General features: G+C 39.8%; 1 protein-coding gene, 2 long non-coding RNA genes and 1 other non-coding gene across 5 annotated transcripts; 3 read left to right on the top strand and 1 right to left on the bottom strand.

Annotated features, from left to right (window-relative positions):
* The first annotated feature begins 113 nt into the window (after positions 1-113).
* On the top strand, positions 114-2,426 carry LOC143523517 (uncharacterized). Of its 2 annotated transcripts, none has more exons than XM_077018011.1 (3): positions 114-1,212; positions 1,329-1,458; positions 1,970-2,426. In XM_077018011.1, the coding sequence occupies exons 1-3, from the start codon at positions 992-994 to the stop codon at positions 1,994-1,996; spliced, it is 378 nt and encodes a 125-aa protein (XP_076874126.1). In that variant the 5' UTR covers positions 114-991; the 3' UTR covers positions 1,997-2,426. The 2 variants fall into 2 exon arrangements, with proteins under 2 accessions (XP_076874126.1, XP_076874125.1); XM_077018010.1 differs by having other exon boundaries at positions 115-1,212; positions 1,585-2,412.
* A 485-nt stretch (positions 2,427-2,911) lies between these two features.
* Positions 2,912-6,040, bottom strand: LOC143522588 (uncharacterized). Its single transcript, XR_013133064.1, has 5 exons — positions 5,886-6,040; positions 5,596-5,754; positions 4,673-4,868; positions 4,520-4,596; positions 2,912-3,528 (listed from the first exon to the last, which is right to left on the bottom strand). It is a non-coding gene; the product is annotated as an uncharacterized LOC143522588 (long non-coding RNA).
* A 2,905-nt stretch (positions 6,041-8,945) lies between these two features.
* On the top strand, positions 8,946-13,535 carry LOC143522586 (uncharacterized). The gene is made up of 3 exons (XR_013133063.1): positions 8,946-9,059; positions 12,958-12,987; positions 13,210-13,535. It is a non-coding gene; the product is annotated as an uncharacterized LOC143522586 (long non-coding RNA).
* Positions 13,028-13,118, top strand: LOC143523709 (small nucleolar RNA SNORD88). The gene has a single exon (XR_013133454.1). It is a non-coding gene; the product is annotated as a small nucleolar RNA SNORD88 (small nucleolar RNA).
* Positions 13,536-14,122: the final 587 nt, after the last annotated feature.

Below are 14,122 nucleotides of genomic sequence, written 5' to 3'. Positions count from 1 at the left end.
CTGGCGCTGGGGGGGGGGGGTCACATGAATCTTTCCTGTCCCGGGCCCCAGCAAGACTGTCAACGGGCCTGCCTGCTCTTATATCGAGGGAGAGGCCCAGACGAGGCGCCTCCTGGTGCAGTACTATTGTGGGAGCAGAACTGAGCCATTAGTAGTTTTGACGGGGTTAAAGCAGGTATGTTTCACTTGTATACGGAGTTTTATGGGTTGGGGATTTAGTTAAGCTACATAACTGGAGTGCAACCTTTAGCTTTGCTCTCTAACCACCTGTGCCTTTTAGTTTGCTTAGCTAGCCCCTGTAGCTTCTTGGCCTTAGGCGCTAACCACCTACAGCTTCTATCTTTGGCTGGTATATAATGCTTAGTTATTGCTGCTGCTCCTTTATAAGTTTAGTTTAGACTTGATAAAGACGAGGTTTGGTTCAGAGCGCCGATTTTGGATTAAGAAAATGTTAATGTTGTGGATATTACAACTTGTGTTTGTTTCCCATCATTTTTGTCCCATGAGCCTGATATCATGTTAACCCTTTGAGTTGGTATGTTTTGATAGCTTGCCAACCTTGATGATGATGTTTGCTTCATCTCCTGTCCGTTTATGTGTCCTAAACATGACGGGTAAACAAAAAAAAGTATCGTTTCAACAACGTACAGACAGCAGGTCCAACCACCACTGCTGTGTGCCATTCTGCACAGCATCGACAAGGTGTAATTCCTACCTGAGCTTCCACACCTTTCCAAAGGACTCAGAACTGCAGAAACAATGGGTGGTTAAGATCAGGAGAGATCATTTTATCGTCACGAGTACTTCCCGAGTGTGTTTGCGACATTTTATCGCTGCTGATCTGCTCGAACCTCCCACTCCTGCTGGACGACGACGACTGCGACCTGGAGCTTTTCCTGTGCTATTTCAATGGAATAACTATACTATTCCAACTCCATGATCTGGAGTATGGGAAAGAACAGAGCGTCCACCCAACACTGATCTAACAGAGATGCAGACTGACCATGATGATGATGACCCCTTACCGTGTCATGAACATGACTACTGCGTCAGTAATGAGCCTGCTGCGCTTGATCTCTCCCTCAATGAAAATGAAGAGCTACGCGAGGAGATATCAAGGCTCCGAAAACAAATCGAAGACTTAACTGTCCGCAGCAAGTTCTGTTTGGAGCGGTTTTCTGCCTCTGATGACGACATACGATTCTTTACCAGGTAAATACAAAATATGGCAGGACACAGTATACGGATGGGCCTTCTCTGGTGTCTGAAATACATTGTGAATGAAATAGCGATTATATAACTTTATATATAACTTTTATATTCCACAGATTTGCAAACCATGCCCACCTGATGGGCTTTTGGAAGCAAATAGAGCCAGCCACCCACATCATCATACGGGTTACAAGCGCACGGACTGTTGAGAAGACTGATCAGGTCCCTCACTCTGCCAGTACAACGGTAAATGTTTTCCTGTTGTCCATACAAAGCATGTTATGTCATCATTTTCAAATTAATCTTTACATCAAAAGAAGTTTTGATAGTCATAATGTAATATGACAATAGGATAATGTATTTTTTCCCCAGGTTCTTCAAGCAATTGATGAGATTTTTCTCTTCATGTACTACCCGTCATTGGGACTGATGCAAAAGGATTTGGCCCATAGATTTAGAATCCATCGGTCAACTGTTAGTCGTATTAACACCTGGGCCAACTTCCTTTATACTGTATTGGGAGCTGTTTATGTTTGGTTAGATGTGGACACTGTGAAAACTCACCTCCCAGATGTGTTTCAGGACTACGCTGACACTCAAATAATTTTAGATTCCACAGAACTGAGATGTCAAACTCCAAATTCCCTTCTCCTTCAGAGTGAAGTGTTTTCCACTTATAAATCACACTGTACATTCAAATGGTTGCTTGGGATAGCCCCTCATGGCGCAGTGACCTTTGTGTCTTCTCTTTATCAAGGTGCTATCAGTGATAAAGAGATCTTAAAGCAGTCTGGCATTGTGGCCCTCCTTGACCCATCTATGGCCATCATGGTGGACAAGGGTTTCCTTGTTGAAGACTGCGTTCCATGCAAAGTCCACATACCCACGTTTCTGTCAAAGAGAGCTCAACTGTCTAGGTCAGAGATCAGAACGTCACAGTCCATTGCAAGACTGAGAGTCCATGTTGAGCGTGTGATTCGCAGAGTCAAAGAACATAAAATATTCAGCACAGTGATCCCCCTTTCAATCACAGGGAGCATAAACCAAATTTTTACTGTTGCCTGTCTTTTGGTGAATTATCAAAATGGCCCCTTGGTAAAAGCCTGGGCAAACAATGGCTAATCTCAATCCAGAATTAGACAGATGATGTAATGTGAATTACGGCGATTTATTTATTTATTTTTTTCTCTAACCTTAAAATGATCCCTTTAAGGTCAGGGGTCGGCAACCCGCGGCTCCGGAGCCGCATGCAGCTCTTTATCCCTCTGATGCGGCTCAGCTTTTGAAGAGAATTAATGAGTATTTAATTACCGTATATTATTTTTGAGACTTAAAAAAATGTTCGGGTGGAATTTCACAAATGTCCGGTATTTAGTTTTGGTTCGCTTGAGTGACATGTCATCGTCACTGAAATAAATTTCCAATTATTTTTGCTTTTGTGGCTCCGAGTCAAAAAGGTTGCCGACCCCTGTTTTAGGTCATGCTAGTCTGTAAATATTGGCTGCAATGTTAAGGTACAGTGCAATATGATTAATTGTATAAAATGCTTTCACTTTTATATGTAAAATTGACAACACAATACATTATGTATTTCTTAACTTTTACTGTATTTGTAAAAAATGAAACGAATACAATAGTAATACAATTGACAGAATAAATTGAAATTGTTTTAATTGTTCATGTCTTCATTATGATTTTCTATTGCTTGGGCATAGAGAGGTATTTTGGCATGTAAGTGTTAAAGAAAAACATGTCACACCTCCTTTTCACCTCTTCTAATACACTGCTATCTCTGTAAACTCGCTGCATAAAGATATCATCATGGGCACAGATAACTAAATCACACCACTGCATACCAGTAATCAATAACTGGAACTGGATTTGCCAATAATAACAATGGCTCTCCTTCAATTTGTGTAGGCCTTGTGCCACTTTGAGGAATTTGCAGTCTACATAGCTTTGTGCATTTGGGCACTTAATTTCAACAAGCCCAAATGATGGACGCTCAAGTGTGTCATATACAAGTCCATCAGGTGATGCACCCAGCCAAGATGCATCTGGATGAATCACTAGCCCACACTTGGTCAAGTTCAAGTTTTTCAGAACTGCACAGTCCTTTAAGGCCTCTGTTTCCATTTCAAGTCCCCTCTTCACATGTGCTGTTTGTCGTGTCCCTCGGATTATCCTTTCTGCAGCACCTGGACCTCTAACGTGGCTCACCTCTCTGAAATGTGAGGCAGTCACTCTTTCTCTCCTAAGTGAATGCCACTCAGGTGTAGCACTTTGGGATCTTGGTGCCTCCTCAATAAGGTGTGACTGTGACAAGGCCACAAAAGGTGTTAGAAAATGCTTGAAATTGTAACTTCATTTCACAACAAATATCTGTCTGACTGAACAGTTATTTTGTGTTAACAAATACGAGCATCTTGCAATTCCAGGATGAAACATGAGAGAACGTGAAGACGTTACGATTGGGCGTTTTGAAAATAAACAACCATTAAATAATGTGATAAAAAAGCGAATAATTTCGAGTACATGTATAAATATTTAACTTATCCCAACAAACATGCGACGTCAGAAAGACGTTAAAATCAAGTCTGTATCACGTCGGTCAGTCCAGACCCTTTTTTGCATGTCTGGTGGACGTTCAAAACTGGTTCAAAATCTGACAGTGTGACTAGGACCTTAACCTTTTAACTTAACATGAACGTCTATGACGAGTTTTCTATCTGAACGTTTGACTAGGACCTTTATTGGATGTCAGGACGTGCAAAAACTGCAACTGAACGGCAGTAATAGACGTTTAAAAAAGACATCGCTAAAACTTTCATTCTGGCTTTTCAGTGGACGTCTTTTGAACATCTGACAAAGTGTCTTTGCTCGTGCTGGGAAATATTGAAATGGACCTTGAAAGTGACATACAAGTGTTTGAATTCCACAAGGTGTATGAACCCTGCAAACATGACTTTGTTCATTGCGCTGAAGCGCGGCGCACGCGAGGTCGTGCACCTCTCGAATTTTGTAACTTCGCACGCGCCGCGCTGAAGCGCAATGAACAAAGTCATGTTTGCAGGGTTCAATTCAAGCGCTTGTACCAATATTTCCCAGCACGTTAAACTTATGTTTCAGAATGTTCAGTATCGATACGTATCGATATATCAATTTTTTTGACAACACTAATCTGAAGTACAACAAGGCTAAATTAAATTTTGAAGAGAACAGATCAGATCGTCTTATCAGATGATCAAAAGCATATATTTTTTTAACCACACACTGTAATCTGCCTATTAAATTTGGTACTACATACCTAACTCCACTGGCTGTAGTAGCACCTGGTTTTGGCTTTAGGACAACCATGGCATCCACGGGTCCAGGCTTCACCCCCTATTAATTTAAAAGATGGTGTTAGTAAAGTGACTGTGATACATTAACTAACATTAAATAATGAAATAAGACAAACCATTGTTGGTGGTTTATGCCACTTCTGTTCTGTCTGTGTGCATGAAAGGACAGGAGGGATCGACAGACATGCCAGATTCAGAATAATGAGCAGTCTGGAAAAGCAATGCAACCAAGTGTTTGCAGATTCCGCAACTAGCAACACAAGAGCAGTTGCTCTTAATGAGCACAACTGGCATTGAATCACGTAATGTCATCTGAAATACACAAGAGGCAATATTTAATATCTTGAAAAGAAGACTTCAGCAATGTCAATAGGCGCAATATCTGTCCCATCATGTTGTTAGTGGTGAATGTCACTTGTTTATTGTCTCATGTAACGTTTGTGCTGTTTTGCATCACTCTTAAAACACTTGGCTATACTGTCTTTCTATTCTACAGTGTTGTGCATGGTTCAATCTACTAGTTCAGTGAGCAACTATAAACTAAATATATTTTAGATTTAAACTTCATTTTCACTCCAGATGAAATGCTTACACATAGGAGTGAAACAGGCCTACTTATATTTATATTATTTTGTTGTTTCCACCACCAACAACAGAACAGTGCAGGTTTTACTTCAACTGCTTCTTGAAGAGTGTTATCAGAATATGTTAATAGGTGTAAGTGTTGCAGCCATATGTTAATAAAGAAGTTAAGATGAAAGATTTGAAAGACAGATTGACAGATTTTAGAAAATGCAGTTTGAAGAATAGCTGAGGTGGACTATATTCTGCTTTTGAGTCATAGAGGTAGATAACAATAGCTCGAACTGTAAAATAAACTCCCATTTGTTTACTATAGGCAAAATAGACTGCTAATGATTCCCACTCAGCTACTCTGCATTTGGCTACCATTGTAAGCTTTGAAAACCAATGCCTATGGTTATCACAGCTTACGTGAAGTAAGAGCAAGGATAAAAGATTGAACTTGTGTTGAACTCACTTTTGAACTTGTTCAACAGAACTTTGAACGTGACACTGAACAGAACTCGTGTCATTTTAACCAGTCCTACTCTCAGCTGGTGTGGCGTATCTGTTTTCTTCATAGATCTGTAGCAGTGAGCCCTCACTGTTATCTCGTTAGCCTTACTTTTGCCTGATACTTCCATCAGAAATACAAACATGTTTTTAAAAGGCATTTCTAGTACTAGGACAGGTTGGTTCGTTACTAAAAACATCACTTCATTAGACTGCCACCTCAGGCTAGCTAGCTAACTAGCGTCAGCCACTTACCTTCAAAATTGCAGAGGTAGGATGAAACGTAGAACTTGAAACCCTTTTCAAGTTGACTCTGTGTCGTTGTACTTGATGCTCTGACAATACGACGCACATCGTTGACGGTAAAATTTCGGGAACTCCAACAGGCACCTTGTGAATTTAGACTCGGCCATGACATCGACACTTCCGCATACCAACCGGAAATAAGGTACCATCCCTACACCAACGAGGAAGTGTGCACCTAGGCCATTGTACCGGAAAAAGGTTCACTTCATGAAGCAGTGGACATTATCGCCATCTGGTGGACAGTGAAAGCAGCGTCTTTTATTTATTCATTTTTAGCCTTTAACTCCATATTGTTTCATTAAAGTTTTTCACGTTTTGTCAATAAGTCAATAAAGGAAATCTGTTTGGTTTGTTGTGATTTGTTGTTTCTTATATATCTAGCTGGTTTGGGTTCTTATTTTTACACTTTTTAAAATTAATCACATTTTTTAATATGTATACGTATATCGTGAATGTTTATGTATGGATGTAAAAATAACAAAAGTGCTTGTGGAAAAACAAGTTTGATTTATTAGTGATTTTAGTGATTGTGGACATTAGCATCTTTGTTTTCAGTTTTTATTCAAAAAGAGGATTTGTTCCACTGTGCTGGGACACAATTTTTCAAGCCTCACACAGCACTGAGGAGGCTGGTGTACATAAAAATTCCAGTGCAAGCTGATAGAGGTGGAGATAAACCGTGGAACTATTGGGTCAGTCAGGTATCTTTGAACCTCAACAGTAAATCCCACATTCCCTCACCAGAAAAAATAAACACACATGATGGTCAAAGAACAGGTTAAGGGGTTTTGTAAAGCATATTAACTTTTACCTCCCATTAGAATGGAAACAATACTTCCCCTTGGCCCACCGGGGAAATCCCCGGTAGTAATGTATGCCAGTCCGCCCCCGATACCTACAGTTGCATACATTTTACATACATTTATTATGCATAAAGCAGTTTTACCCTGCTGACTGTCAAAACCTATAGAGTTTTCTGTTGCCATCTGCACAAACGGCAGTCATGTTCGGGGTACAAGCAGAGTGAAGCATGTGAAGTTTTGTCACACTGAAACTTGCACAATGAGTACTCCATGGAGCTTCTCTGGAACATGTCTCCATGTATCTTCCCAATTAGCAAGGTTACAATTTAATAAGTTAAAATTAAAAGTCCTAAAGAACACCTAAATATGTATTAATCCACACTGGACTTACCCTTCCAAACTGCCGAGTCCTCCCATCCAACATCTGCAAAAACTTTGCCTTGCCTTGTATATATGTATATAATATATATTATATAGTATATATCATTTGTATATGTATATATTATATGTATATAATATATACTTATTTTATTTAAATCACTTGTATGATGCATGTAATATTTAATTACAAATGTCTACATGCCATTTATTCAGGCCCTTACTTGCAGAAGTCCCTACAAGGTAAGATATACAAACACTCTGAAAACAGTGATCACACTACAACACATAAAACATGCAACAGAAGCAAAAACAAACAAACTTTAAGTTCAATCAGTGCCTACAATTGAATTATAAGCAAACATCTGAAGTGCCTATGGATGGCAACGATGTTTGAAATTAATGAAGAAGATCGCTTTCACTGCGAACCAAAAAACTAATAATAACAACCATACAAACTACCCCACTCTGAAAAAAAATTCACACACGAAGACGTGACAGTGAACTCTTATTTTGATACACACGTTGATGTTTTGAATAGGCGCCTCATCAGGATACCTAAGGGTCCTCGAGAACTCACAATATAAAACCACCATCTTGGCCTGTCTTGGCCACATTTCAATCTTTCTTCTGAGCAGGAAAGGGGCTCCTTGCAAGTAGCTGTTGAAGCGCTGCAGCAATTGGTAAGCATTTGTTTAGACGTTACCGGTTTTTCTATTCTATTCCGTAGTTGATGTTTGCCGTTGCTAAAAGCCGTATTGTCAGAGCCTTTTCGACGTGTGACACCTCTGGTACGTTGACAAATGCACAACAATTCTGTTAATTTGTCGTAGTAGTGACTGTTAAAGGTACTGTAATCTTTTAACACTGCAACTACCAGCATTTTCATACGACTCCTTCTAGCAGAGAGTGCCAAATGGCAGTGCTGGGGTCATTTGCATCCCATTAGGCCAGGCAGAGTTGAGCTCATGCTCCTTATGCAGGCCATATTCAATAGTATTTTCAGAATTTGCTGCAGGCTAATGAAAACTGCACTAATGGACATGATGGCCTAATGCAGAGGTGTCCAAACTCCGGCCCGCAGGCCAAATGTTTAGGCCATCCTTTATGTACATGCAGCCACTACTTGGTAATGCTAAACGGGGGGATGGGTGATTGTGTGAACTGTGTTGATACATTGACTCAGATGGAGAAGAAAAAAAACCCTTTAAGAAAAAATAAGAACTTTAGCTATTTTTGACCAATCAGCATGTCTCCTTTTGCAGTGAGAACAATCCAAAATTAGTACAAAGGAGGCAGACTTGAGATGTTTTAGAATTATAGTTCAAATAATGTCGTTGTCAGTTTTATAATGGAGAGAGATGACCGCAGACATAGGAAACTTGTTAATAAAGTGCATAGACTTTAATAAACTGCACCAAAGTAAATGGCCTATCTGGCTACATGCTAAGTGAAATAAAATAGAATAAAGGTCTAATAAAAGCCATCCTTTATGTACATGCAGCCACTACTAGGTAATGCTAAACGGGGGGGATGGGTGATTGTGTGAACTGTGTTGATCCATTGACTCCGATGGAGAAGAAATAGTGAAATAAAATAGAATAAAGGTTTCTCACTATAGTACTATATTACAATATTACAATATATAAATATAATGTTGCAGCCATTAGATTGAAATATGCAGGTACCAGGTAACGGTGAACAGGGATGGGTGTGATGGGTGGTAGTGTGAACGATTATGACTATTATGTATGTATCCACCTACATGTGGATAAAAATCCATGTTGCTATATTTCACTTACTCTGTTGACTTAGAAGCAAAGATGGCAAAGGTTTGCAGAACACAGCAGGCTTTGGACGTGGTCCTCAACCATGTCGACCCTTGTGACTCTGATGGAGGAGAAATAACTCTTGATCCGAGTAGTGACTGAAATCTCTTCTGGTAAGATTTCCTATTTTTGTTTGTCAGTTATGGCTGTTGTGTTTTTGGAAGAGACACTGCAAAAAGTACCATCTGTAGAAGTTAAAATTACTCGAATATTATTCTATTTCAAGTAGTTGAGGGTTTATTGTATAAATTTATGTAGAAATATCTTTACCTATTAACATTTTTTCAAAAGATAAACTATAAAAAAAAAAATATATATATATGCCACGTATTGCTGTGTGAAAACAATCCTACATTACTTCCAAGGTGGCATACTTGAGATGTTTTGGAATTATAATTGGGGTTCACACACGTAGTGTGGGGAAACCTATTTTTGCAATTTAGGGTTCACACACATCTCAGGACTGTCACACTGTGCAGTTTTGAAACATTTGGCCACTAGGTGGCACTATTTGTGAATCATGCATAACTTTTCCAAATCTTTGCTTAGGAAAATGAAACTTGATTCTTTTGATTCCTTGCAGTCCACCTGACAACTTTGCAATTACAAGTCCTATTAAAAAAGGCGTAGTTTTGTCACATTCATCAATTGTTTGAAAATAGCACTTTTCGAACTAGTCCTAGGAATTTGATCCAATGATGGCAAGAGTGGCATGGGCATAATCTGTAGACACTGTAGGTAAACTATTTTTAAAAATTGTTGGATTTTTTTTTATTTTCAGGTGGGTCCATTTTCCCATTATATCATTGAGGCCATATATGACCTATATTGCTATAATTCATATAAACATGTTGATCAACTCCCAATTTCAAAGCCTTTTATAGACTGAGGTCCTTCAGGTATGCCAAGTTTGGTTCAAATTGGCCTGTCGCTACATTGTCCAAAAACCTAAGAAATCATAAAAACTCATGCTGCAATCCTGTTATGCAGAATACAGACAAATAAAGGGTTTTGTATGAGTCAGATCAATGAGATAAATAACTTTGCAATTAGATCTCATAACAAAAGGTGCACTGCTTGACCAGAAATGAACCTTTTATTTCACTAAAATGTCTTATTTCATTACTGTAATATCAGTATGGTATTACATGGGCTCCATTTACTGGCCAAATACTGGAACTGACTGAATAGTACATACATAAGACCCCATACACACACACACACACACACTGCTGATCTCAGCATGTGATTTAGTTCTTTGATCTGACTCAATTTCCCAATACACATTTTGATCGTTTTGGGCCTTTAGTGCCTCAATTGAATCTTTTTGTGCACACATTAATTTATTTATGGCCCCATTAAGGCCAGAATGCCTATTTGTGTGTGAACCCGCCAATCGCCGGCTATGTTTCAAATATTATGTTTGTCAATTTCACATTATTTCAACCTTTCACTAATCAAATCTCAAACATATGGTCCTGTAGATGAGGAGACTTCATCACCAGTAAAGAGGGGTCGCGTGGAGACACACGGGCGGCTGACAGAGACTGCAAAAGACGGCACAGTGTGGCATGAAGAACAGATCGGAAGACATGATGGAGTGCATCCAAGCCCAAGTAAATGCAATACCACAAATGGAGAGCCAACTGCGTTTGCCCTACGGAAAGAATCGAGTCGCTTACAGAGTTTCCTCTGTTTCGTTTCTATTGAAATGCTTCGGATCATACAGGGGTGGACTGTCCAGCATGCACGCCAGACACAGCAAGAAAACTGGTTCATGTCCCTCGCTGAGCTAAAGGCGTTCATTGCAATCCTCATCCTGCGAGGTGTTGTGCGCCTTCCAGCGGTGCATGACTCATGGTCTACAACACTGGGAGTGCCCTTAATCACCAAGATTATGTCGCGAAACCGCTTCCAGGACATCATGCAGCACCTTCACTTTGACGACAAGTACACACGCAGTGAACGAGCTGCAACTGACCGGTTTGCTGCAATCTCTAATGTTTGGGGGTCTTTCGCTGCCAATTGCATCACTTGTTACAACCCAGGAAGGCATATCACCATAGATGAGCAACTTTTTCCAACTAAGACCCGTTGCTCTTTTCTTCAGTACATTGCAACAAAACCCGACAAGTTTGGGATAAAGTTCTGGGTGGCATGTGACCTGAAATCCAAGTATGTATGCAACATCATCCCATATCTTGGCAAAGACTCCAGTCGTCCCGTGGGGGAAAGACTATCGGAAAATGTGGTGATGAAGCTTATGGAACCATTTATGGACCAAGGAAGAACTGTTACCACAGACAATTTTTTCACCTCACTGTCACTAGCAAGGCAGTTGCTGGGCCGGAAGACCACCCTCCTTGGCACAGTAAACAAGATTCGTCGTGAGCTTCCAGACTCTGTCAAAAAGAATTTGGGCCGTGAGGAATTTAGTACACAGGTGTTTTCAACCTCTGGTGCCACGCTGACCGTTTACGCGCCCAGACGGAAAAAGACTGTCTGCATCCTCAGTAGCATGCACAGTACGGTGGAGATTGGAGACACCCGAAAAAAAAAGCCAAACACAATCACAGACTACAACAGCCTAAAATGTGGTGTGGATGTCATGGACCAGATGGTGCGAAAGTACAGTGTACGTTCAGGAACACGGCGTTGGCCAGTCGCTGTGTTTTATAACATGATTGACATTTCATGCCTGAATGCACATGTGCTTTTTCAAGCATGCACTGGGGTAAAAGAGAGACGGTCCGAGTTCTTGGTGAAGCTTGCAACAGAACTTGCACAGTCTCATATGGAAGCCAAGGAGGTGTCCAAGGTAGAGTTTCAGCAGCAACAACCCACACCTGACACAGGGAAAAGGGCATTGTGCCAGGTTAAGTGTGGCTGCAAGAGTAACCGTGCCACTAAGCGTTGTGGTTTTTGTAAAAGGTTCACATGTGGCAAATGCAGAAAGGAGATTATGTGGCAGTGCCAAGTGTGTTTAGACAATTTGTAAGTGTGCTGAGTCTATTGGGTTTTCATACCAGTCTGACAACAAGCAATGTAGCTCGCTACTGCACAATGACTGTATGTACATAAACTTCTTAGCAGTTTATATTTCTGTTTAGTTTACATTTCCATTTATGAATACTTATCATAATGTTGCATGCTTATTTTATCCTTCATTACTTGCTTTATTACTATTTCGTTGTACAGAGCAACACGTTTCTTTACTGTGCATATACCAATAAAGTTTCTCGTGATGTTTTGCACTGGGCTCCAAAAGTACATTGTGACAAAAGTGCGTCTCTACTAATGACATGGCAGAGACTGAGGGGATTATTAATATTTCAGGGCGAACCCTTTCGGTATTCCGGCGAGGGCATCCTTAACCGGTGATGCACCGGTATCGGTGACCATCAACTTCTGTTCAAGAGACTCATAAATATTGGAGTTGGATAGTGCTGCTTCTCGTCAGAAAAGAAATGTTTATCAATCGTACGAACCACCCTAGGCATTTGTTAGTAGAAAATTAAGAAATGAATAAGCTGACGTTTAACCAAAAGCTTTAGAATCAACAGATTTTTTTCATGCAACGTAAAACATAATTGTCTGCATGCGTGAAAATGTCATTTAGGCCTACCTAATCTTTTCAAATTCAGAGTTTGCACAGAGGGAACAGGTTTCCTTAGATACAATGAAAAATTTACTTTGCTCCTCGCTAAGAATGCCAAATATGTCATTAACAAATATCTAAGTATATACAAGCACATATCTTAATCAAGAAATACACACTAAATAAATAATTCATTTTGAAATGAGCTTTAATTTCCTTATAAACTACAATCAACGATTGAGTACCCATGTGCAGTTAACAGGATTTGACCCTACCTTATTTCTTGACGACACATGCATGGTGGTCTCTGGTTACAGAATTCAGTGGTCACAGATGTCTAACACGGGAAACAAGCATAAGACCAATTCAGAATAAAAGGCCATGACTGTTAATCTAATTGTTTTCTCTTTCAGGGGACATCGTCCATGCATCCTGGGGATGAGGTACGTGATTGACTAAGTCTTGAATCTGGAGTCTGAAGGTTTCCTCCTGTGATGATTTTGCACTGGGCTCTGAATGTCTGTGGCGAGAAAAGTGCACCTCTACTCTTGACATGGTGGAGTCTGATGGGGGGGGGGGGTGTTAAAGAAACTGATTCAATAGCTTTATCACCGTACTTTGTAAATATACAGGCGGGACTAATTTTGTCTTGAATTTTGTTTCAGGTGGTGTGCTCTTGACTTCCATGGCTGAGGCTCTGTGAAGAAATTCTGTAGTGTCATTATCCTGGTCTACAGTCATGGCCAAAAGTTTTGAGAATGACACAAATATTATATTTTCACATGATCTGCTGCCCTCTGGTTTTTATGTGTTTGTCAATTGTTTTTATCACATACAGAAATATAATTGTAATCATATGAGTAACAAGCTTTTATTGACAGTTAGAATGAGTTAAGTTAATACTGTGCCATTACACTTATTAGCTATACACAGTGCTTAATTTGAAAATCAAACGATGCCAGAACGCAAACCGCGGCATGAGACAAGGGGTCAGAAGCCAACAATGTCACCGGATCACAAAACGCTTAGGCACACAAATGTTAAAATAACAAGCCAATTTGTATATATAAATTACTTTTAAATTATTTACATGTGTTTTATAAGTGTTTAAGTGCAGAAGTGCATACAGATTTCTTCATAACTTATAATTAGTAGGCTTGAAAGTTACTGGATCGAGGCAGACAGTTCCCGGAACGCACCCTTCAAAATGAGAGTTCCTGGATCCTGTTCCGGCAGGATCCGGCTCAAATTAAGCCCTGGCTATAGAATACAAAAGTAATTTTGTGAGTCGTAGCTTTTTCATTTTTTAAGACTCCTCATTGAAAAGTCACATTACACATACCAAACAACAAAAAGACTATAGATCCTTGTTCCTTGTGCATGTGATAAATTACATTCTGCACAGTTACCTCAGGATATGTCAACAGAAAATAACAATCATAGAACAATATATATCTATAGTCACCATGACAACAGTTATCATGATAAGTGTTAGTATTTCAAAGTGCAAAAAGAGCAGAGCTCCTAGGCATGGTAAACCTGATGTGATTCGCTAAAATCTGTGCTCCTTATTTAAAA

Source organism: Brachyhypopomus gauderio, chromosome 9 (assembly GCF_052324685.1).
Source record: "Brachyhypopomus gauderio isolate BG-103 chromosome 9, BGAUD_0.2, whole genome shotgun sequence".
Classification (NCBI taxonomy): domain Eukaryota; kingdom Metazoa; phylum Chordata; class Actinopteri; order Gymnotiformes; family Hypopomidae; genus Brachyhypopomus; species Brachyhypopomus gauderio.
Note: the sequence above shows the minus strand (reverse complement) of the source record. Positions and strands in the feature narration are given on the sequence as shown.

Excerpts from the sequence above, each read along its gene's own strand:
- LOC143523517 (XM_077018010.1), top strand. The coding sequence starts at position 992 with ATGCAGACTGACCATGATGATGATGACCCCTTACCGTGTCATGAACAT. Across the intron at positions 1,213-1,328 it reads GACATACGATTCTTTACCAG|ATTTGCAAACCATGCCCACC; the intron begins GTAAATACAAAA and ends TATATTCCACAG. Across the intron at positions 1,459-1,584 it reads CTCACTCTGCCAGTACAACG|GTTCTTCAAGCAATTGATGA; the intron begins GTAAATGTTTTC and ends TTTTTTCCCCAG.